The following is a 24621-nucleotide window of genomic DNA, read 5'->3' on the forward strand; positions in this document are numbered from 1 at the left end:
GGCGCGAAGGGGGCCTTGGTGCCCTCCGGTAGAAGTTGTGGGTCAATCGACTGAGGGCCGGCACTAGGGCCGCGCCCGCCTAGACCTACCGCGAGCACTGAGGAGGCGCCGCCGGCTCGCTAAGGTGAGTTCCACGGTAGGCGACCAGCCAGACGGCCTAGGACTCGGAGAGCTCGGCCTCAGGGCATCAGCCGGGATGCTCCATGTTTGTCCTGGGAGCAATAGCCTGGCTTGTAGTGAGCGGGAAGGGGAGGGAGGAGCGCGCCGGGGGGGGGGGGCGCTGGTCGTGTGGGTCACTCGAGGCCAGCCTAGGAACCTCAGACACAGGCGACCCTCGGTGCCTGCCTGTCCTTGAGTGCCCTCTTGTCCAGGGCTGGCGTTGGCCCACTGTCCAAAGGTGTAGGTCGTGGGGGCACCATCTGCAAAAACCTGCAGCTGCCTGGGGCAGCAGCAAGAAGAGTAAAGCGGTCCTGTGTGCCCTCCCATCCCACACTTCTGTTTTTGTGGGCCTGTCAATAGGCCGGGAAAGTTACAGAGCAGCCCCTTGACAGCTGCGGGATTTTCTTTTTGTTATCTAAAAAGGGGCCCTTCTACGTCTGATTTGGGAGCCCTGTTGTGTGTCCAGATGGCCCTTGCTGGGCTGGCTCTCAGGGTCCCTGAGTGCCTGTGGTTTGTTACTAGACCCTGGTAACAGGACCGTGAAACACCTAGCCTCCAAAACAGGATACCTCTTGAGTTTCAGGACTCCAAACACCCAGGCCCAGAAGCTGAGAGGCTTCCTGAGTGTTTGGGGCTGACCCTGCAGTTGAGCAATGAATCAGGAAGAACTGCTACTCAGTAAGAAACAGTGAGGTCTGCCCCTCCAATGGCAGTTTCCTCTATCCCCTTCTGGAGAACTGCAAGTCACAAATGTGGATCTTGCCTCTGAGTTTCTCCCTGCTCCAGAGTCTAGCTGTCAGGGATTGCTCTCAGGACCACAGTTCTGCAGTCTAGGGCAATTGTGTCTTGCTGCACAGTAGCTTGTCCGTGGGGTCATCCTGCTTCCTTTGAGGTCCTGCTCCACAGAGACGCACCCAGTTCTTTCCCGACATCTAAGAATTCCTGGATCTGTTTGATTGGCAGACAGGTCCGTGACCTCCAGGAAGGAAGAGTTAAATCCTGCTGGATACAAGGCTCAGAAATTATACAACTTAACCACAATGGGGGCTTAACCATCCAAATCTCTGCTAGACATGGGTTTGAGAGTGCCTTGACCCCGCATCTATGTAGAAGCCTCAGCTTGTCCTCTATGGGTAAAGGGTTCCATTGCAGCCCATCCTTGGATCCAGGCTTTGATTCTGACCATCAAAAAGGCTTTTCCTACTCCCAAGTTTTCCTGTCCCCTATTGTACATTATCCAGAAAAGGCAAAACTTGTAAGTCCATTTCAGAGATGGGGAAACTGAGGCTGTTGGCAGGGTAGACAGAGTTCTTAGTCTCCAACCAAAAGCTATTTCTTGGTCTCCTTCTACATTCTCATTGGTGGCCCTTGAGAGGAGCCTTTTTTGTGACCTGAAAACCTTCAGTATACACGCTGTTGATAAGCTGATCAGTTAAGAGCCTAAGGATGATGGGGCAGTCCCTTGTCCATCCACGTGGTCTTTGGTATCAACACTGCCTCTCACTGCACTAGACAATTGCTGGGGCTGAAAAGGCAAAGTCAAACTTTTTAAAAATGGTTTTTAAAACAATAAGTGAAAATACTGAGCTCTTTGAAAAAACACCAGATGCAGAGAGACCCGGGATCACTGGTGACCTGTCTCTTTATTTTGTCCTGGTTTCCACACTGTGTGGCCTGGGAGGCTGAATTTTGAGAAACACAGCTATAGCCTTAAGACTCTGGGCTCAGGCCTAAAGGACATGTCCTATCTCCACCTCCACCCCTCCCCAGGGGTGTGGATTGTTCTCCTACCTGGCTTGTCTATCTCTTGACTACCCTGTCCTTCCTGTTCCCTCTGGTCAGGTCACCTGACACAGTACGAGCATCCTGTTTCCAGAAGCTTTAATTAGTCCCTAACTCCTCCAGGTGATGAGCCTCTGCCCTTTGGCATTTGCACACCCCCAGTATGTCTCAGCTGTCTGGAGCCGTTTGATTCCTAGATTGGAATATCATCCTGGCCTACCCCCAGGACTCTACTCGGGGCACCCCAGCTTCTGGAGTCTCCCAAACTCAAGACATGTGTGTTATTTCTTGGCAAGTCCAGGTAACCAACTCAGTTCAGCCCCACACTGAGCAGGTAGCGAGTGAGCACCCTCAGTTGGTTGCTGACCTTTGGTAGCCTTGGGTCAATTGGTTTCTAAAGTTAAAGAGAGCTCCTAATCCAGAAAAGTGCCATGTGGTCTCTGTGGAAACAGGCACCCGGCCTCAACTTGCTTCTCAGTCTGAAAGAAAACTCCTCACCAGCTTATGATTCTTGCCTAAGTGTCACTGAGAGGAGGCAGAGGAGACTGGGTTCAGGCTTGGAAACTTCCTTAGCCACATGATTGTCATGTGGGCCATGGCATGGCTGTATGGAAACCTTGTGACCAGTGGGCCAAAGAGCATCTTGGTCTAGGCAGCCTGTTACTTACCAGACTGGTCCTACTAGGCAGACAGTTGTCAGGGTGGCATTATGGGAGGACAGTGGGTGATGCAGGCATGGTTAGTGTGTGCCCTGGTAAACCATCATAAGATGCAGGGCAGTCTGACTGTTCTATTCTTCTGCACAAGCTGCCATGTGGAAACAAACTAGTGATGTAGCCATCACTCTGTGAGGACTCACAGGGCACCAGAGCAGGCTTTCTCAAGTCTCCATTTCCTGAAACCAAGTGGAACTCTTGCACTGACCTCAATCCTCTTGTGCTGACAAAGGCCCAGTCGTGGATCTCCTGCTCCATATCCCATGCCTCAGCTTCCCTCCCTGACCCTGCCACCCCCACTTCCCTGTGGCCAAGCTAGAGGATGAGCCTGGACAGAGCGCTGGGATATTGGAAGAAAAACAATCTGATGGCGGCCGTTTGAAAATGTCAAGGCGCCGCCATACCTGCTGCCGACAGGATGGGATGGCCGAGAGCGCTCGTTGGTGCAGAAGGCGCCCTCTCCCGTTGCCTCCCTCTGTGGTTCTTAAAAGTTGTATTTAAAGAACTCTCAGACTTCTGTCCCTTGCTTGGTCTTGCTGACCATACACAATTTAATGGAAAAATCAATAAGTTCTACAGCTTCCTAGAGGCCCTGCCCTTGTGCAGATGTGGAAAGGCCAGAGCTCTAGTGGGGAAGGAAGTATGGAGAGACATGCTGTGGCCCCTCACACTCCTGATCCCTGCCACCTCTTGTTGGAGTCAACAGTGAGCTTGAGTGCCCCAGGATTCTTGTTCTGCTGATGGCGAGGCCACCAGGCTGCACCTCTGCCTTCTCTCTTAAGACAGTAACAGTAACAGCATTCCACATTAACAACACTGAGCCTGTGAACTAACAACTTAAATCTTCCGTTTCCTGGCAATACCACTTTGAAAAACATCATTTCCCTTCTCATAATGTATAATTAAAGTGATGTACAACTCCAGAGACATAGAAGGATGCTTAGTGACCCATTTCCCTTTTTAGGATGCAGCAGGTCTGGCATGTAGATGTCTCGGACTATCCTTGCCTCAAGAGCTGCTATGGCTCACCTCAGCAGGATCAGTGTGTCTCATTTGCTCTGGATAGGCATACAGCTGAAGGTGTCACTGCTGTTCTGAGGTCCAGCCTCAGATTAGGTGTGTGTGTGTGTGTGTGTGTGTGTGTGTGTGTGTGTGTGTGTGTGTGCGCGTGCTTGTGTCTTTGTATTTGTGTCTGTCTGTCTGTCTGTCTGTACTGAGGCAGGGTTTCTTTGTGTAGTCCTGGCTGTCCTGGACTTACTCTAGTCCAGTCTGACCTCAGACTTAGAGATCTGCCTGCCTCTGCCTCCCATGTGCTGGGATGAAAGTTGTGTGGAACTATGCCCAGCTCCAGCCTGAGTTTTTTTTTACTTCTGCCTGTAAGCTGGAGACCAGGAAGTACTTGACACAAATGGAGAAACGACAGCATCCTTCTTAAGCCTTTCACCCTAAGGCTTTTTCATTTTCAGTAGACTCTCTGGTTCACTTTATGAGTTCAGCTTGCACCATGCTTCTTGTGTGCAGGTAGAGGGTGGCGACCACTGTCTCCGGTATTGTTCATATGAGAGGCAGTGGCTAAGTGACTGTAGGAGGTCGCAGTGGCCCAGGAAGGAAGTACCGGATGAGGACACATGAGCATCCTGCCTGGCGTGGCAGCATCTGCCGTGGTAAGCAGATGCTGAGAAGAGCAAAGCTTTGCACTCAAAACAGTGGCTACCCATTGGCAGGCAGTTGGAGTGGCTGAATAGTGCCAGAACCTGTGTCCAGGGAATTTGGTGGCATTCTGCTGTTTTCCTGAGCCCTGCCCCAACCTGGGCATGATTCCCTGGCAGTGCCTAGACAGCCTAGGCTTCCTTGCCAACTACTACTGATCTGTGGCCCTGGTGATGCACTCTGCCCGAGTCAGAGCCAAGTTGAGGAACATCAAGACAGGATCTTGAATAATCCCCAGTATTGTCCTTACCAGTATAGAATTAGCCACAAGCCTGTTTCACTACAGGACAAGTTGGTTCCTGTGACAATGGCAGTGAAGAACCAGCAAACCTTGTTGTCCCCTGTGGTCTCTTGTCTGTGGAACAGATACGTCTTGAAGGGAAGGAGTCCCTGGGCAGTATGTACTCAGGCGGGACAGTAAATGAAGTCCTCAGAAAGGTTCTTGCTGTAGCACTGTAGAAGAGGGCAGGGTCTGAGCCACATGGCAGCCAGGACTCATTTGCAGGACTTTGACTTGTGTAGATAATCCCAGAGTCCATACTTGGTGTTTCTGAGCCAGAATCCAAATCTTGATAGGAGGGGTATGGTCTCTCGGTGGGTACAGCAATGGTCAGCTTGTTGAGAGGCCCTTTCCCAAGGCAGCAACTCTTGTCATCTGTGTAGCCTCAGGTGAGCTAGTTACCAAACGGTGTGGCTTGTTTATTGGGTTGTTTGATGGAGCAGCAGGGCTGAAGTGCTGAAGTGGGAGGAGGAACCCCTTGTTTTTATTTATTTACTTATTTATTTATTTTTAAAGACTCTGTTCTGCTGCCCTGCCTTACCACCTGACTTTGTGGAAAGCATTTTGGGAAAGCTGTGCTAGTGATGTTTGGTCTTGTCACTTGGGTCTTGTACCATCCTGGATGAACCTGAGATGCCTCGCCTATGGCCTGCCAAAGGCTCACAGAGCTAAGGGTAGTTCATTCCTGTGGAGACACTCCACCTGTCTTCAGAGAATGCTGTTCATCCTGTTCTCGCTGGGTTGGGTGCTTCCTTGAGGTAGATCCTAGCCTAGTTTCTTGTAGGAAGGGCTTACTTCCTGTCCCCAGGCCATTTTCTCTGGAGCTGGCCTTGACAACAGCTGCCTTTTAGACAGAATTGCATTCCAACTGTGGCTTACTCCTGTCTTCACATCTGGACTCCCTGCCTCCTGCACTCCCTGCCTCCTGCACTCCCTGCCTCCTGCACTCCCTGCCTCCTGCACTCCCTGCCTCCTGGTGGGTACAATTATAAGGTATGGTGGTAGCTATGGGTATCAATGGGGGACTAGTTGCTGCTCTCCCTTACCATCTCTAGAGGGGAGTGGCATGGGGCTAGTGCAGTTACAGTGGGAGTGAGATGGTCCTTCATAAAATGACCACAAGGAGGGGTTTGTACTGTAGGTACTTTATCAGTTGTTCCAGGAAACCTTGTTCTACTCTTATTTCACTGGGGTTGGGCACTGTGTCTAGGGCACTCCCAAACGGTGACATAGGAAGACAGTGTACTTCCTACACCAAGATGCAGTAGGTCTCCCTGGCCTCGACTTGGTGATGTCCCCAGATTGTCCTAGAAACAAGACACCCCACAAGTCTTTGGGAACTCTGGGCAGGAAGTAGTGTTTTGGCTGTGGACAAAAGGACAGGCTATACAAAGGGCTTGCAGTCCTTAGGTTTTGTGACTTGTGAGAGCCAGGGTGGTCCCTATTTAACTTTGAGCCCTAAGCTCCTGTCCTACCTGAAATGTAATAAGCATCTCCCCTGCAGATGGGCCCTCAGAGCTGAAGGTGAAACTGTTGATGCCATAGCTAGGACTTGGCCTCCTGACTGAGAGGACACCCTTATGTGGCTCCATGCAGAATCTAATGGCAGCGTCATCCTGTCTTCGCATGCTTGCCCTGGGTGGATACCCTGCAGCTGTCCTCAGCATATGCAGAGAACATCTCACATCAAGACTGGGGGCATGCTAATGCATCTTGATAATTAACACTTTGTCTTTCAGAGCAGTGGCAGTCCCACTTCCTTGAGACCAGATCTAGGCCACTGTCCCATTTAAAAGTAGAACAGTTCCCAGATGAAAATAAAGGAGGTACTGGCTGGTAGGTCGTGGAATTGGGAAGGCATAGGCTCCTGGGCTAAGAGGATGGAAGAACCTACCTCTCAAATCTTGTGGTCCTTACTGCACTCTGCCCTCTGTCTCCTGTTGGAGGCTGATGTAGTTACACTAAGTTGTGTAGCAGCGAGACAGTGTCTGGGGCAGGGACCTCTGAGAACCAAAAGCAACCTGACCCACGACACAGGTCAAAGGGCATTTGCTGAGCACACAAATGAGTAAAAGGATGAGCTAGTGGAGTGCTCTCCAGAGTAAGGGGCTTTGCCCACTAGCAAGCCCTGTAAGAGAGAACAGCGCTTGGGGTGACTCAGGCCTAACACCTAGGGTGGGGGCCATGCTGTTCTCTTTGAGTACAGCCTCTGAAACCAGAATGTGAACAAAGACTGGATCCACCTGTGTTGGCATTCCTTGGTGTCCCTGCCTTCATTACATGCTAATTATACTGGTGTACTCTGGCCTAGATGTGGGAGACCTGAGAGAGTCAGCCTCCTTCATTCAGAAAAGACCTGGTCCCAGTGTCCTAGGCAGAGTGGCTTGGGTGGGATAATTGCTTCTATAGAGGGTTGGCCAAGCCGGAGAAACAACTAGTCCTCTCTTGGGCTGCTGCTGGATTCCCCTTCCACTCTCTCAGTGGCCCCTGATTGTCAGAATCCAGAAGGAAGGCATGTAGAACCTTTTACCCAGCTGTCTACCATACATGTGGACTTACCAAATGCCAGGGTTACTGGAGATGCTGGGGCCTATAGTTGTGCCTAAAAGGCCAGCAGAAAGAAGGTGGGTTTCAAGAGGCACACATGTACAGCTGTGTGGTGAGCCACACAATCTTACACTTGGAAGACAGTGGCAGGAGCATCCAGGATGAAAGAACATTGTTGTCTACATAGTGCTTTGGGCCATCCTATGATACATGAGACTCTGTCTCAAACAAGGAGAGCCATGCTGATGCCAGCTTCTCAAGGTGAGAGGGCCCCCTAGGCCAACAAAGAGTTGGTAATCAGGTGCTTCCTGGTGTGTGTGGTGGGGTTAGGGCAGGGGCAGGACTAAGACTGCCAGCATCTTCTCTCAAGCCTCAGGTGGTCCTTAGCCAAGACAAAGTATCCTTGGCACACCAAAGGACTGTCTTCTCCTTGATAGCAGATATAGTTGGGGCTTTGTAGCATGGAGAGCTCCTGAGGTCATTGCTCGTTCTGCCTACCTTTCTTTGTTCTGCATACTTACTAAAAGACTGTGCTGTCCCCTCCCTCCCAAGAGACCCTGTGCTCAAAGAAAGTGTCCCCAGTGAGCAAGCACAAAGGCAGGAGGATAGGTTCTGGGCAGGATTCACAGAGGGGTAGGTGAGCATTATAGGAACTGGGGGGCAAACAGCACCCAAGCCATGCAGGTCCCTAGTATCTCCCTGGAGAAGCAGGTAGTCTTCCTGCAGGCAGATAGGCAACCCCTGAATATAGTTCCTGCTTTCACAGTAAATGTGGGAAGTACCCTTTTGTGAACAATTTTTGCCCCTTGGGCACTTGTGCTGAGCCTAGCTCCTAATACTCTTCCCTCTCATTCCTGGATTCAGTGTTTGAGTATAAGAGAGGAGCACCAGAAATGCGGGGGTACATTTCTCACAGGAGGCTCCCGTATTGCCAGGACTTATCAGTTTGAGGGGTTGCTCTGGCACTGACAACCACAGGAGACATAGGTATACTGGATGACTATTGTAATGTGGGACTAATGGGTAGGGGCATGTTTTACTGGGCATCTGAACAGAATCCTGCCACCAACAGTTCAACGGTAGTTAGAATTCTGACATTTTGGTTTCTTCAGAAAAACACAGAAATATAAAAATATTTCACTCTAATCCCAGGTGTGCGGATAAGGGGCTGCTTTGCAGCAGCTGACTATGATTTACCTGGTGCTCTAGCAAAGGCACGGTTTGGCCAACTGCAGATAGTTTCTGTGACACTTGGAATTCTGGAAACTTTCCAGAGGGTATGTAAGTGTTAGAGCCCCTACAGGCGTTGGTGGAGATTGCAGTTTGTTAGTAATCTGACCAAAGAAGAAACAAAATGAAATTAGGTTCAGATCTCCGCCCACTCCCGAATCCGCCTTCCACTCTTTCCCCTCTATTCTTCTTTCCTATCTAGTGATACAGAGTAAAATTGGGGGGGGGGAGCAAAGGGGTAGAAAAAAGAAGACCCCACAAAGTAACAAAGACCAGATAAGAGCAAAGAAGAAATAAAAAGAAAGAAATTAGGTTTCAAGATCTCTATCTCTCTCTTTCCCCTCTATTTTTTCTCTCCCACCTAGTGATAGAAGAGAAACCAGGGGAATCCAGGGTGGGAAAAAGAAGAATACACAAAGTAGCAAAGACCAGATACAATTCTCTAATGCTCCATACAAAGCCACCAGCACATGCTCCTACTGAGTCCCATGAAGTGGCATGTCTATATTGAAGTGGAACACAGTCCAAAGATCTTGACCAGAGCCAAGTGCATTGTAGTATTCCAAAAGCTGAGGCAGGAGAATCAGGAGTTTGCTACATTGTAAGCCCCTAAGTGAAAACAATCAAAACCAGTAAGAATGTGAGGTTAGCTGAGGTTACTTTGTGGCACCCTGAGAGGTTTGGGGAGTGGGAAGAGAGACCTTGACCAGAAAAGGGATACTTAGTAACTCAGTACTATCATCTGTGATGATTTCATACTGGCAGGACAACAGTCTGTAGATGCTGGATTGCTGCTCAAAGTATGCTAATGTCTTTTTACCTGATCTTTGTTTTTAGATTATTTTATGTGTATGAACATTTGTGTATTTGTGTATTTGTGTGTGTGTGTGTGTGTGTGTGTGTGTGTGTGTGTGTGCCTGGTACCCATGGACGTTAGAAGAACATATCAGACCCACTGGAACTGGAGTTACAGATGGTTGTGAGCTGCCTTATGGATGCTGGGAATCCAACCCAGGTCCTCTACAATAGCAACAAGTGTTCCATTGTGCCATCTCGAGCTCCCTGTTTTGTTTTCTTTTGAGACAGGGTCTTGATTCATCTGCTTTCCTGTCCTCAGTGCTGGATTGTGGGAGGTCACGTACCCAGCTCTACCCTTCCTTTGCATTATTATTATTGTGGGGGCGGGGGACATGTGCCCACATGTGACGGTCAGAAGATAGTTTTGGGAATGCTTCCCTGGTGGGTTCTGGCCAGATCTCTAGCTCTTTCTTAGCTCTTTGTACCCCCTTGTGTGGCTCACAGTAAGCCTAAACCTGTGCTGTCCGGTCTAGGCCAGCCAGCCCTCCTTAATGAAACACTCCGGGAACATTTGTGGCTTTCTGTACGGTGTGATTGATCTCTGAGAGAAGCCACAGACTACATGTAAATAAACAAGCACAGTCTTTTGTGTAGACACTGAAATTTGAATTCTCCAGCTAATGTGGCATCTTATGCTTGTAATCACAGCACCTGGGAAGTCGAGGCAGGGGGATGCCGAGCTTAAACCAGTCCATGCTACATAGCGAGACCCTGTCTTCAAAAGAAAAAAAAAAAAAAAAAAAACTGGAGGGAGGCATGTGAAATGTCATCTCTACATCAGTTCAGTTCCCTGCCTTTCCCTTCTGGTTTGTTCTCTGGCCATTTCAACATATGAATTAAAAGCCTTCAAATCTCAATAGAAACAGTTCCTTGGCCAAAGCAGCTCCTCACTTGCTAACTCCGAAGGTGATCTGGAAGGAAACATGGAAGAAATAGCTGGTTCTGATTGAAACCTTATGGTGCAAGGTTGCAGAACTACCCAGCCCCGTGCCTGGGTGTGTTGGAGTGGGTCTGGGCTTGGTGATGGTCCTCCCAGGTGTCAGGTGCTGGCTTTCAAAGATACTGCACAGACTATCAAGCAGAGCTGTCTCCTGAGCCCACAGTACTTTATAGTTGTGCTTGGCCCCATATGTCATCCTCCCCTCATCTGTACCCCAGTTCCAATGTCAGCGTTAGAGAGACTTACTCAGAAGCCAGAGGAAGTGCTATCGGTGGGTGATGGGAGACTCAGGTAGGAGCTGCTGAAACCGGGACAAGTTTGTGGTCTACCCAATCAGAGGGCAGCATACATATAGACCTTCACCTACAGCCGGAAGAGGTCTGTCAGTCTCCCCAGCTGCCAAGTCCTCCCTGACTCAAGGATCACCCCCTTAGGTTTATCTAGTCTCATTGCCACCCCTTAGCCACTAGGTGTAAGATGACTCTCCTGCAGTGCAGCCTATCTGCTTCCTTCCAGGCGTGGATGGTCTCACAGGTTTCCTGAGATTCTCCAGGTCTAGGGCTTGCCTGGTGAGTGTGTGTTTACACAGTCAGCTGCTGCCCTTCTAAAGACACAGTTTGACCCTGGCCGTTCCCACTGTGCCCTCTGCCCCTTCATTTTTCCCTTTCCTGTGAACGTAATGTCTCCTTGATAGTTATCTGTAATGAGGCAGAATTGTTCTCCTAATTGAGGAATAAAACCTCTTTGTAGACTAGAGACAAGTTTGAGAGGGATGATGGGTTTTTCAGACGAGGGTTATTTCCTAAAACTAATGTGCCTCAAGTCAGGGAGCTGCAGCTCTGTGGAGTGCTGGCCTTTGGCCTCCGACCTATATTCTTTTGTGGAGCTTGTCTGTGGGATGTGACTACAGTGCTGAGTACTTAAAGGCATGACCAGGTCCTTGAACCTCATTGTCCCCCTTGCATACCCCATGGCATGCTGGGAAACTCTCCCGGGGGGCCTAGAGTTTCATCTGTGTGAATCACACTGTTTCTTCTCTCTTTTTATTCTGTTTATTTTTGTTGTTGTGTCACTGACTAGCCGGCTGCCCTTTCTCCGGTGTGGGCACTCTCCTCTCTCCATGCTTCCGCCCGTGAGCCACCGGCCAGAGGTGACCAGGCCCGGCTCTCTACGTGGCCGCTGTCAGGGGGGCCATGGGGAGCTCCGCCTCCTCCCTGGCTGCCGAGACGGAGTCAGACCACGGCTTCCCTGGGGGGCCACCCTACCCAGGGCCCCCAGCAGCAGCTGGCTGGTGTAGGAGCGGCCCTGGGGAAACTGTCTGGGGAAGTGCTCTGGTCACTAGACAGCACCCACGACCCAGGGCCCGAAGGTAAGAAAGTGGGGAGGGTCAACCCTGAGGGGTCATGGGCAGGAGATCTCTTTTTCAACGTGTCCTTCCTTGGCATAGATGCTTGCTTAGAGCAGGGTTTCTGTTTAATCACTATTTTCTGGCAACTCATTTCCCCTAAAGGTGCAGGAACTGATCTGATCTGGGTTGTTGCTCTTTGGCTGGCTGGTCTGAGGCTTTCTTTCCTCTCCCTAGGATTCTGCTATGGCAAGCTGTTGAGCAGTCCTTGCCCAGGGCCTATTGTGGTCCTATGAAAGCTGTCTGGAGACCCCCTGCTAGGGAAGCTGGTGACTTTAACCCTTGTGACTAGCAGCATTAAGAATGCTGTCTCACTTCACACAATTGTCAGAGTCCACACTGCTCTCCTCCCCGACTTAAGGTGCCTATGCTCCAGTGTGGCTGCCTCCAAGAATGCCATTCTGGCTGTAGAGAACCACAGGGGCCGACTTTTCCCTTTAAGTCATCCTTTCTGAGTCATGCCTGTCATCAGCTTCCTTTTGGAGGGGTATATGACACTCCCTAAACACCCAGGACTTCACCTCAGAGAGGATGTAGCCCTGGTAGCTCTGTTCTAGTGAACCCAAGTATTTCTTAACTCTTCTCCACTCAGAAGCACATGGCTGTGACTTCCACAGCTCATTTACCCATCTGCCAGGCATAAGAAATTAGCTGGGCATAAAGCTGCAAACAGGAGACTACCCTCTGAGGTGACTGACAACAAAGTCTGAGCTGGCTGAGCTGACTTTAAGCTGGCACTGAGACTGCATGAATCTGTAGGACCACATCACTCTATGGTCAGAAGACATTGGGAACCCAAGGTCAGGAGAGACGAACAGGCAGACCGGTGACAGGGATCTTAAGCAAGTGGGAATGGTGCACTGTTTAACATGTGCATGAGGGATTACAGTGTCAGCTCCCCTTAGGTCTGTAAGATGCTCTGGGCAATATCTCCACTTCAACGGTTAACTCCTCTCATCGGTATTTTTGAAATAAGACTTATACCCTGTCTTAGTTTTTTCTCTTGCTGTGATAAAACCCCACTGACCAAAATTACCTCAGGGAGGAAAAGTTTACTTCAGCTACAGTTCCCCAGTGCAGCCCATCACTGAGGGGATTCGGGGAGGGGACCTAGAAGAAGAGCTGCCTACTGGCTTGTTCCCTGTGCTTCACTCAGCTTGCTGATAGCATCCATGACCACCAGCCCAGGGGTGACGCTGCCCAGAGTAGCTGGACCCTCCCACAGCTCTCATCAAACATGGAAATGCACCACAGGCTTACCCACAGGTCAGATGGTGGAGGCATTTTCTCAGTTGAAATTTCCAAAATGACTCTGGCTTGTATCAAGTTAACATCAAATTCAGCTGTTATTAATGTACAGGTCATTTTCAGCCAGTCGTAGCTTTGAATAGACATTGTTATGAACTGGTTTGCACCTGAAAGAGATCCTGTTTGCAGCCATTTGGTCCCTGCTCTGGCCCCAGGTAGTTACTAAAGTGTTTCCTGTCTGTAGGTTTACCTTTACTAGAGATTTCACATGTGACCTTGGTCCATCTGGCTATGTCACTTAGCATACTGTCCTCAAGGTTCATCCCATTGCAGCTTTGTCAGGACCTCCCTTTCATACCTCAGTGCTATTGTCTTAAAAATAAGCTACCCTGGCTTGTCTGCTCATAAACAGTGTGTTATTTCCACTTGGCTTGTATGCATGACGCTTCTTATAAGCTAAAGATCACTGTATCGTTTTCTGTTTGGTTGGTTGTTTTTGTTGTGGGGTTTTTGTTTTGTTTTAGAGTTTGGTTTGGTTTTGTAAGAAAGGGGTTCTCTGTGTAACAGCCCTAGCTGTCCTAGAACTTGCTCTGTAGACCAGGCCCTAGATCTCCCTACAGAGTACTGGTCTTAAAGGTATGTGTCACTATGCCTGGCTCTTTTTTTTTTTTTTTTTTTTTTTTTTTTTTTGCATGTTAAAGGTTTTTATATGGACATGTGTTTAATTGTTGTATTGAGTATATCCCTGGGCTGGAGTTGCTGTATTTGTGGTGAGTTTATATAACATTCTGAGAAACACTGCTGTCTCCAGTTGGCCCATTTACATTCCCCCTAACAATGTTGGCAGGGTTTTGTTTTCCCCTGACTTTGACAATGCTTGCTGTCTTCTGTCTTTGACTAACCATCCTGCAGGGTGTGCAGTGGAGCTTTATTTGATTTGATTTGCATTTTTCTGATGTCTATTGGTGTTGAACATCCCATGTTTGTGTGTGTGTGTGTGTGTGTGTGTGTGTGTGTGTGTGTGTTTGAGAGAGAGAGATCTCCTGAGGAAATTTTGTTACAAGTAGAATTGCTCGACACACACTGGCTTTGAGTGCTGAGGCTATATGTTGGACTTTTGTCTCAGTCTTGTGAGTCAGTCAGCAGTGCCCCAGCAGAAAATATTACCACACACCTGTCACATGGGTGGATGGCTCTCCTACCTTCATATTTTACTATATTCATGCACGTAGATGAAAGTTCGGGTTCATTGTTGCTTCATTCTTAAGTGAGTTTTTTTTTGGGGGGGGTTGTTAAGTGTTGTGAGCAGTCACAGCTAGACTGCAGAATCTGGCAGGCAAGAAGCAAAGTAGGAATGCTAAGAGTTTGAGGCAGCCTGGGCCATGTAGTGAGCTGCAGGCTGTCCAGGGCTACTGAGTCTCAATGAGCAAAACAGCACAGGATATGGGTGGCTGGAGAGATGGTACTACAGTTAGGAGCACTTACCAGATCACTGGGTTGGATTTGCTCATAACCATCTGGACCTCTATTTCTGGGGATCCAGTGGCTCTCTGACCTCTAGGGCCTTCAGCGTATGCATGGTACATGTGCATAAATTCAGACACACACACACACACACACACACACACACACACACACACACACGCTGGGTATGATGGTGCACACCTTTCAACCTAGCACTCTGGAGGCACAAACAGATGGGTCTCTGTGAGTATGAGTTTCAGGACAGCCAGGGCTACAAAGAGATCCTGTCAATGAATAAATAAATAAGACTTTCAAATCCAGAACTCTGGCTATGCATGCCTATAATTCCAAGACTCTAGAAGCAGAAGCAGGAGGATAAGGAGTTCAAGAATAGCTTGAGCTATGTAAGAAAAAGAATGTAAAGACATACAGAACAGTTCTGGACAAGTAGGACAATAAGAGAATCCGAAGACCTGAGGTTGTGTCGTGGCTCCATGTTACTCCAGCCTTCCCCTGAACTGGCATCTCCAGCATGTATTAGTTCCCACTGCAGACAGTCCTGGGACTTCAGCAGGCAGTGGACACCCAAGTTGAGTCAGTAATTGATAGTGTTAATGATCTGGAAGAACCCATACATACCTACACTAAAGGGGATGAACCTCAGAGGTTACTCAGCTAGACAGTTGGCAGAAAAACAGGAGATGGCACTCTGTGTGGCCACCTGTCAGTGTCCTTTCCTCACATAGGTACATACAGTCACACAGAAGTAACACAGCACACACAAGCATGTAAAACAGGCAGCCTCTTCCCCTGCTCTGACAGGAGCAGCATGGAGAAGCACGGGGCATGGCAGCTCCTCATATCTAAGGACTGCCGCCTCCCGAATAGCAGGTACTCTCCTTTAGGGCCACATCCATTGTGTGGATAAAAAGGCTGCCCACACCACCTGCGCTAAAATCAAGGTACACTGGATCTCCCTCCTCTGCCTTCTTGTGAGCCCAATGTAGAAGTCCTCTTAGGTCCAGCCTCACCTAGCTGGTTAATCAGTACACAGTTGATCTAGGCATTGGCTGCCTGGCGACAGAGACAAGGAGGACACACCCATCCAGAAAGGCTGAGCTGACCAGATTTCTCTACCCTCACCCTTCTATAGTTCACGACAGTCTACCCTGAGTATAAGTTGGGTCTAGAAAACTGGCTAGGGAAAAGCATGGAGCTTCTCTGCTAGGCAGAGGCATCCATCTTTCAGTCACCTCATTAGCAGCTGCCCAGAGCATCCTTCCTTGGGTCGATAGTTTTATGGGCTCTTCCTAAGAGGGGAAAGACTCCAACCAAGGCCACAGCCTGATGTGGCAACCACTAAGTCCTCTGGATGCTCATTCCTGGTTACTCAGGGGACTCTGTTATAGCTCTGGAGTGAGCACATTTCTCTGGCAGCCCCCAGGTTTGCTTCTGTTGTGAGCCAGAGTCCTGACAAGTTACATTATTTCTGTGAACTCAGGTGCCATAATTTAGAACTGTTTCTGTTGAGAATTCTAGATCTAAGGGTCAAGTCCAGTATCTCACACACGTTAGGCAAGTACCGTGACACCTAGCCACTGCCCATCATTTTAAGAGTTCCTCAGGGGTTTTGCTGAAGTCTATATAAAGATTTTATTGAGTCTTTAGCTCTTCACAGGCTTTTACTACAGACTTTCGTGTTGGTAAAGACTTGCCTATGGACCTCAGGTCTTGAGCCCTGAGCATAGGACTAACCATGGACTCTGAGCAGTAGCCAAGTGAACCAAGGAGGGTGAAGGGTAGGGGGTCTTGTGAGGTACACGGCACACAGCTGACCAGAGTTACCCAAAGAATCTTGATAGGTTTTCTGGTTCTGGCCAATCTGTCCTACTTCCCAGGACAAATGTGACCTTTAGGCATTATTTGGTTTGCATTGGAGTTGTTCTGTACTACAGATAAAGTCTTCCTGATTTGGCTCATCTACTGAGAGTTTCCAATGTGTGTTCCCTATCTACCTGTCTTCCCAGTAGATGGCCATGCTCTAGGTTCATCTGGGCCAAAGCCGGACTCTGGCCACCGAGGAGGGGCCAGAGTGATTGTCCTGTCTCTGCCACCTGAATGCTCGGTTTATACTCATGTGCCACCACACCTGCGTGGGCCAACATTCAAGTCATTGTCTTAACTATGAAGTTTATATAATTCTAATATACAGTGGCATAAAGTAATCATACCCCATCCCAAAAGAGAGCAAATGAGGCATAGCAAGGTAAAATGGGGTGAAGGCAGCCAAAACCCAAATTCTGAAGCTCAGTGCTCTGCACCTGTGGCTTATTGTGACATTATCCAGACTCCCACTGTCTTGGGTAATCCCATTTTCCACATCTGCCATCTACAGCACACATAGCCTCTTGGACAGCTACACTCCATTATTTTTTTTTCTTTTTAAAGATTTATTTGTCTATTATATATAAGCACATTGTAGCTGTAAGCACATTGCAGTTGATTTGAGACACACCAGAAGAGGGCATGGGATATCATTACAGATGGTTGTGAGCCACCATGTGGTTGCTGGGATTTGAACTCAGGGCCTCTGATAGAGCAGTCAGTGCTCTTAACCGCTGAGCCATCTCTCCATCCCTACATGCCATTCTTGCAGATTTCCTCATCAGACATCCCATGGTCCTGGCATTCTCAGAATTACAGGGTGTTCGTTACATCTTAGAATTTACTCTTACGGCACTGTGGCTTCTCAAGGTCTTGCAGAAATTCTGACTAGGTATTCAAACATATAAGCCTATGGGGTCATTTTCATTCAAACCATCATGGAAAGTGTACTGTCCACTATTCAAGGAAAGCATAGTCGTGGAGCAGGAGGCAGTGGGTCACGTTGTCTACAGCCAAGAAGCAAAGAAACTCATGCTCTCTCACACTGTGACCATAGCCTCAAAGGAGCCATACTAATTAGGTCCTTCCCTTGCAGCCACACCCATTCTCCTGGGTCTATGGCCACAGTTGGGGAGTGGTCCTGTGCGCGCTGCACCTTCCTGAATCCTGCCGGCCAACGCCAGTGCTCCATCTGTGAGGCCCCCCGACATAAGCCAGATCTTGACCAGATCCTGCGTCTGAGCGTAGAGGAGCAGAAATGGTCCTGTGCACGCTGTACATTCCGGAACTTTTTAGGCAAAGAGGCTTGCGAAGTGTGTGGCTTTACCCCGGAGCCTGTTCCTGGAGCCCCTCTGCTGCCCATCATCAATGGGGTCCTGCCCAAGCCACCTACCGTACTGGTGGAACCAAAGAGCAACAGCAAGGAGGAAGCAGGCCCAGTGCGGACAGCAGGGCCAGTGGCCACAGAGCCAGCCAGAGGTCACCCTGAAGAAGAAGAAAAGGAGCAGGAGGACGAAGGGAAAAGGGCAGAGCCTAGCAGTGGCTGGGCATGCCAGCGCTGCACACTGCATAACACACCAGTGGCCAGCTCTTGTTCTGCCTGTGGGGGACCCCGGAAACTGTCATTGCCTCGCATCCCCCCAGAGGCCCTGGTGGTTCCTGAGGTTGTGGCCCCTACTGGTTTTCATGTTGTTCCTGCTCCATCCCAGCCTGCCCTCCCTGGGGAAAGTGCTGAGGCCGATTCTCCTTCCACCAGCCAGGGTCCCACTTCCACCGACCAGGAGCCACCTAGGGTACCACTCTTCAGCCCCTTCTCACCCACCCTGCAGAACAACCCTGTACCCAGAAGCCGCCGGGAGGTCCCCCCTCAGCTTCAGCCACCTGTGCCTGAGGCTGCTCAGTCCTCAGCCTCCACAAGCTCCAAAGGGCCCCAGCAGGGCCCTGGAAAAGCTGCAGCTGGGGCCTCCCGCCTAGCTGAGCTGCTCTCAGGCAAGGAGCTGCTGCCAGGCAAGCGATTGAGTGTATTGGAGGAAGAGGCGCCAGAGAGCAGCCCTGCCCGCTGCGAGTCATGCAGTGATGTTATTGACCTGGCTGGAGACATTGTGCGCTACACACCTGCCAGCCCCTCCAGCCCTGACTTCACCACCTGGTCATGTGCCAGGTGTACACTTAGGAACCCCACAACAGCCGCCAGGTGTTCAGTGTGTGGTGGCTCCAAGCTGCATGGTTTCCAGGAGCACAGTGAACCCCCTACCCACTGCCCTGACTGTGGTGCCGACAAGCCTGGCCCCTGTGTTGGTTCCTGTGGACGAGCTCCCTCAGCACACAAGGCTGCCCGTCTCTTGCCTGATCGCCTGGGCCAGTGGGCCTGCCCTGCCTGTACTCTGATCAACACACCTCGGGCCAAGCACTGTGCAGCCTGCCATACACCACAGCTTCTGGTGACCCAGTGCCGGGGGGCTACCCCCCTGAGGCGCAGGGAGAGTATGCATGTGGAGAAGCGGAGGCAGACAGATGAGGGCGAGGCCAAGGCACTCTGGGAGAACATAGTGGCTTTTTGCAGAGAGGTAAGTAGCCTCATTTTTGAGGCTGGGAACCAGTTTGGCCCAAGGTAACTAATATTTATCTCCACTATTCATGTCACTCCCCTCTCAGCTCACATGCCTAGGAGGATCCCAGACCTCCCATGTGTAAGCCCACAGAGAATTGAGGATACAGTGAGGCTGTTCTACACAGGGCAGCATGGAGGTCCTGATAAAGCTCAAGGCTGGGACACCTGGTGTTCCATTTGAGCTGCAGAGCCTGAACCCTAGGTGGGTCAGCTGAAAGAGCAGCCAGAGCCATGCATACCAAGGCTGACATGCTCACTGTGGCCTGCTTGCGACTGGCCTGTAGTGTCATGGTCAGGGAGTCCAGATATCCCCTTGCCCTTTCAGGATTATTCTGAGCCCTTCAACCCAAAAGTTACCTAGCACCAAGGTTGGTATAATAATATTCAGAGCCCCAACCCAACCTTCTGAAGCTCCCTTGGGAGGGTGGGTCTTCTCCCAAAAGGTAGAGTGGGATCATTCTGGGCCTGAGGCTGCCCTGCCCAGCCTGAGTGTCCGGCCATGGTCCCTGCAGAACAGTGTGAACTTTGTGGATGACAGCTTCCCCCCCGGGCCTGCATCTGTCGGCTTCCCAGTGGGCGACAGCGTCCAGCAGCGAGTGAAACAGTGGCTGCGGCCCCACGAAATCAACTGCTCTGTCTTCAGGGACCACGGCACTCCGTGGTCAGTCTTCCACACCCTGAGGCCCTCTGACATCCTACAGGGGCTGCTGGGGAACTGCTGGTGAGGCTCCAGGTTCCTGCCAGGGCCACAGAGGCTCAGGGGAGGATGGAGGCTATTGGTCCAGCTGTGGGCATATTGTGAAGTTGCCTGGCTTCATCCAGGTTCCTGAGTGCGTTGGCAGTACTGGCTGAACGTCCCGACCTCGTGGAGAGGGTGATGGTCACACGTAGCCTATGTGCAGAGGGTGCCTACCAGGTGCGGCTATGCAAAGACGGCACGTGGACAACTGTGCTGGTGGATGACATGCTGCCCTGTGATGAGGCTGGGTTTTTGCTCTTCTCACAGGTAGGACAGTAAGGTGGGAGGTAGGGCTAGGGAAGCCCCGCAATCTATGACTCTCGTCCTTCCTCCAGGCACAGCGGAAGCAGTTGTGGGTGGCCCTCATTGAGAAGGCACTGGCCAAGCTGCATGGCTCCTACTTTGCCCTCCAGGCAGGGCGTGCCATTGAAGGTCTGGCCACACTCACTGGAGCCCCCTGTGAGAGCCTGGCATTGCAGGTCAGCTCCACTAACCCTCGTGAGGAACCTGTTGACACTGATCTCATCTGGGCCAAAATGCTGAGCTCTAAGGAGGCTGGGTAAGAGGGGCAGGCACTGCCATTGTCTGTGGCATTGGGAGGAGAGTCGGAGCTGTGGGGAAAGTGGGCACCCTTTCACTGTCTCTGCATCTACCAAGGGGCTCTAGAGCCATAGCCAGAAAGCATAACTAGTACACCTTTCTAGATAGCCACACTGGGAAGAGTCCAGAGAGGGACCATAGGAGTGAGAGGATGTGTTCTGAGACATGCAATACCCCAAGGAGCTTTGTGAGCCTTGACACCCTCTCCCAAGACCTAGGAGAGTATAGATCCAAGACTTACAGAAGCCCTGGGCCTGAGAGAGGATTCCAAAATCCACACCTACAGCTGACCTTGGGCAGTTCTCCTGCCCACCGCTTCAGAACTAAGCCTTCAGAAACCAACTTGCTCCAGCCCAGGCCTTCTAAGTGCATCCAGAGTGGGCCAGTACTTCCTGAAAGCATGTGTCATGTGGGTCACAGACTATACACCCCCACATTCAAGGAAGACAGTCTCCCCTGCTGTCCATCCATTTCATCATCCAAGGTCACTCTGCCCACAGGTTCCTCATGGGTGCCTCCTGTGGCGGAGGTAACATGAAGGTAGATGATGCTGCTTACGAGAGCCTGGGTTTGCGCCCCCGCCATGCTTACTCCGTCTTGGATGTTCGTGATGTTCAGGGCTCCAGGTAGGGGCCCAACTAGCTGAGGGTGGATAAGTGCATTGACACAAGGCACAAAAGTTTGGTTCTCAGTCCTGTGATCCACAGGCTCCTGCGACTCCGGAACCCATGGGGCCGTTTCTCCTGGAATGGCAGTTGGTCGGATGAGTGGCCACACTGGCCAGCACATCTGCGAGCTGAGCTCATGCCACATGGCAGCAGTGAGGGTGTCTTCTGGATGGAGTATAGTGACTTTATCAGGTACCTACACGCCCTCACCCGCCCATGGCTAGAGCACCGGGGAGCTGGTCTAGACAAGGAGCTCGTCTGTGTCCCAGCTCCTGCCGGCCTCTGAGTGGCAGCGCTCCATCTGGCCAAGGAGTTTAGGTCTATAAACACACAGGGCTCTTTCGTGAGTCATTCTGCATCCTTGTGGTGTCCAGGGAAAATGTCAGTTTGCGTCACTTCTGGCACATACTGAAGAGGAACAATTTAAAACTAGTAGCGCACCTCTGTAATCGCAGTGCTCTAGAGGCTGAGGCAGGAGGATCCCACGTTCCTGAAGGACATGAGTTCTAGGCCAACATGAGACTCCATATATAGTGAGCAGTGCACCCCAGAGTGGGGGCATTGGGTGGCGCTCTCTGCTCAGTTGCCCTTTTCCTCGCTGTCTAGGTACTTCGACTCTGTGGACATCTGCAAGGTACACTCAGATTGGCAAGAGGCTCGGGTTCAGGGCTGCTTCCCAAGCACTGCCAGTGGGCCCGTGGGTGTGACGGCACTCACGGTGCTGGAGCGCGCCTCACTGGAGTTTGCCCTCTTCCAGGAGGGCAGCAGGTAGGCAACAGGGTGACCACTATGCCAAGCTAGGAGCTCATGGCTGTGGCCACATGAGCACCCAGCCTGTATCGTCTCTGGCCCTCAGGCGTTCGGATTCAGTAGACAGCCACCTCCTGGATCTGTGCATCCTAGTGTTCCGAGCCACTTTTGGCACTGGTGGCCGCCTGAGCCTGGGCCGCCTCTTGGCCCACAGCAAACGTGCTGTTAAGAAGTTTGTGAACTGTGATGTCATGCTGGAGCCTGGGGAGTATGCTGTGGTGTGCTGTGCCTTCAACCACTGGAACCCTGCTCCACCAGGGCCCCCTGCCCAGGGTAAGGGCCCCAGCCAGATGAGGCCCACACCCGCCTTCCCACCCTCTGAACCCCAAAGCCCACCCACGGGAAAGCTGCTGGCTCCCTTATCCACACCCCCCACAGCCTCCAGCCCCTCAACAGGGGTCCCCCGAGGTGCCCCCGAGCCACCCGGCCACGTACTCGCAGTGTACAGCTCCAGGCTGGTCATGGTGGAGCCGGTGGAGGCGCAGCCAACCACACTGGCCGATGCCATCATCCTGCTCACTGAGAGCCGGGGCGAGCGGCATGAGGTGGGTGGGGTCCTGATGGGGGAGGGCAGCGGGTGGGCAACCACCAGCCCTGGCCCACCCACCCTGTGCCTGTGCCCAGGGTCGAGAGGGCATGACCTGCTATTACCTGACTCATGGCTGGGCGGGGCTCATCGTGGTAGTGGAGAACCGGCACCCCAAGTCCTACCTGCATGTGCAATGTGACTGCACCGACAGCTTCAATGTGGTGTCCACACGTGGCAGCCTGCGCACCCAGGACAGTGTACCACCCCTGCACAGGTGGGTACCTGCTGTTTCTTGGCTACCCTAGGCCCTAATCTTCCATGGGTTCTCATCAGCCCTCTCCTGCAGGCAGGTCCTGGTGATCTTGTCCCAGCTGGAAGGCAATGCTGGATTCTCTATCACCCATCGCCTGGCACATCGCAAGGCAGCCCAGGCCTTCCTCAGTGACTGGACAGCCTCTAGGGGTACCCACAGCCCCCCACTCACACCTGATGTGGCCGGTCTACATGGACCCCGGCCACTGTGACTGCAGTTCCCTAGCGCAAGGGCTGTGTGCAGCTCTACCCACCTGCCCTCCTACATGCACTTTATGAGGGAGACCCCCCAATGGAGGATGCTTGAACCAGAATCTCAGGACCCTGCCCAGGGAGCCGCCAGCCACAGGGTGCAGCCTCCCTTGGGCCTCCCTCCCTTCCTGTCCCACCCCAAGTACCCTCAGTCCCCCACCAGGCCTCCCAGCTGCCATGCAGAATACCTCGAACCAGGTGGGCTTCATTCCAGTACTTCTGTCTTGAGCCCTGGGGACAACTTCAGGTGGCCAAGGCCCAAATGGGGCTGCCCTTCCCTGTGAATTTGGGGTCACTTACTACAGAGAGGCAGCCCAGATATATGTTCACAGAACCAATCGGGGGTTCAGAGGCCATGATCTGCCTTGAGAATGTGGGCAACCCTTTGTGGGGGCTCAGATCTGCTGCTTCTCCCCTTGGTTTGTTCCCAAGCCCAGCTCCCTGCCCTAATATCAGGGTCCTGATAGCCCTGGCACACGAGCAGCGCATTGCAGGAAGCAGATGCCTGGTGGCCATCGGCCAGGGCTTGGGGACAGCTACACCTCCTGCAACACTATGCAATTCCTGGAGCACCTGCCAGGATCGAAGCCATGATGGGGCCGCAGGTCAGGAGCCAGGCCCAGCCCTGCTGTCTGGAGAAGCGCTTTGTCTTTAGTTTCCCTGGCCACAGTCAGCCCTGTCCCATGGCCTCAGTCTGTCCACAAAGAGAGTTACCCCTACCCCAGTCCCATCACAGGCACATGTAAGGTGTGACTGACTACTCCCTCCCCTAGATGAGGGAGTCGAGCTGCCTACCTGCCCAGCATTCCCCCAGCTGCTTGTCAAGATCAGAGCCCTTACCTGCCACATGGACGCCTGAGTCATTTCCTGGGCCCCCCACCTGGCTGCCACTGTCCTGCAGCCCCCTAGGTAGTGGGCAGCTCCCATGCCCACTGTCCTTGCCTCCATGGGGCTTGCGAGAGTTTTTATACCTAGAGAAACATTCCCCTCCCCTCTCGGCCTCCTTTTACTCTGAGCTGTGAATATTTTTAACCCTGTAAATAGGACCAGCTCTTCGAACACAGAGACTATTTTATCAGCTATCAGTCCCTTCCTTGTTCGATGATGCACCCACAGGCCATTTCCACTCAGGCTCCAAGGACCAAATAAAAGTGTTTTGTTTTGTAAGGGAGCCTGCAGTCTGTTGTCACCCTTCCAGTACCTACACATACAGAAACAGGCTGCTCTAAGGCAGAGTGGGGGGGCTCTCCTGGATAAACTCCAGAGGAATACCAGGACTTATAAGGTGACAGTTCTTGCTTCTGCCTAAGGGTCAGGTGAGCTGTGACCCAGCCAAACTCCTCAAGAAGCAGCGAGTATACAGGTGCGACAGAGGCTGGAGCCCATCCCTGGGCTTTGAGCCCCACAGCCAGGTTGGACCAACATGGTGGGCAGGACAATGTGTGTGAGGTTTTTTTTTTTTTTTCTGCCTGCACTTGGGGGGATGAAGGCTGTCTAAATCCATCAGTCACCAAGAAGGAGCAGATGGAGCCAGAGGGTGAGTGGGGCTGTAGCTGCTGCTCTCTTCTTGGCTGGTGTGCTGTGTCCCCTCCCAGCTTGGTGCAGGCCGGGCCCATCTCATATCACAGGTGACGCTAAGCTGCTCAGCCCATCTCTGGCCAGCAGCCCAGGCCCCTTCAGGAGCTGGAGGATGCCCCTGGGCAAGCGGGGGCTGGGGGTTCACAGCCGGCCGGAGTGCACTGCGTAAGAAGCCTGTCACAGGCCAGCCCATCGAATGTGAAAGCAATTAAAGCCACCAGCAGTGTTCGCTCCGGGCGGGCCTCGGGCAGCGGGGCAGCTGCCACAACACATCTCACCTTGCCGCCCACAGCGCCTTC

General features: G+C 51.7%; 1 protein-coding gene across 3 annotated transcripts; it reads left to right on the plus strand.

Moving 5' to 3' along the window:
* On the plus strand, nucleotides 1-23911 carry CAPN15 (calpain 15). 3 transcript variants are annotated; one of them, XR_013974841.1, is made up of 12 exons: nucleotides 35-124; nucleotides 11303-11591; nucleotides 17320-18790; nucleotides 19347-19555; nucleotides 19657-19840; nucleotides 19909-20132; nucleotides 20674-20799; nucleotides 20881-21033; nucleotides 21448-21609; nucleotides 21698-21924; nucleotides 22276-22454; nucleotides 22527-22664. XR_013974841.1 is itself a non-coding variant. In XM_080908076.1 (12 exons), the coding sequence occupies exons 2-12, from the start codon at nucleotides 11416-11418 to the stop codon at nucleotides 22702-22704; spliced, it is 3561 nt and encodes a 1186-aa protein (XP_080764202.1). In that variant the 5' UTR covers nucleotides 35-124; nucleotides 11303-11415; the 3' UTR covers nucleotides 22705-23911. The 3 variants fall into 3 exon arrangements, 2 of the variants coding, with proteins under 2 accessions (XP_080764203.1, XP_080764202.1); XM_080908076.1 differs by having other exon boundaries at nucleotides 21698-22196; nucleotides 22527-23911; XM_080908077.1 differs by lacking the exon at nucleotides 11303-11591 and having other exon boundaries at nucleotides 1-124; nucleotides 21698-22196; nucleotides 22527-23911.
* The last annotated feature ends 710 nt before the right edge of the window (nucleotides 23912-24621 follow it).

Source organism: Micromys minutus (genome assembly GCF_963924665.1).
Source record: "Micromys minutus genome assembly, chromosome: 31".
Classification (NCBI taxonomy): domain Eukaryota; kingdom Metazoa; phylum Chordata; class Mammalia; order Rodentia; family Muridae; genus Micromys; species Micromys minutus.

What these genes read in the sequence shown, in the direction of transcription:
- CAPN15 (XM_080908076.1), top strand. Translation starts at nt 11,416, where the DNA reads ATGGGGAGCTCCGCCTCCTCCCTGGCTGCCGAGACGGAGTCAGACCAC. An exon ending in CCACGACCCAGGGCCCGAAG is followed by an intron (nt 11,592 to 17,319) that starts GTAAGAAAGTGG and finishes CTTCCCTTGCAG; the next exon opens with CCACACCCATTCTCCTGGGT. An exon ending in GGTTTTTGCTCTTCTCACAG is followed by an intron (nt 19,841 to 19,908) that starts GTAGGACAGTAA and finishes TCCTTCCTCCAG; the next exon opens with GCACAGCGGAAGCAGTTGTG.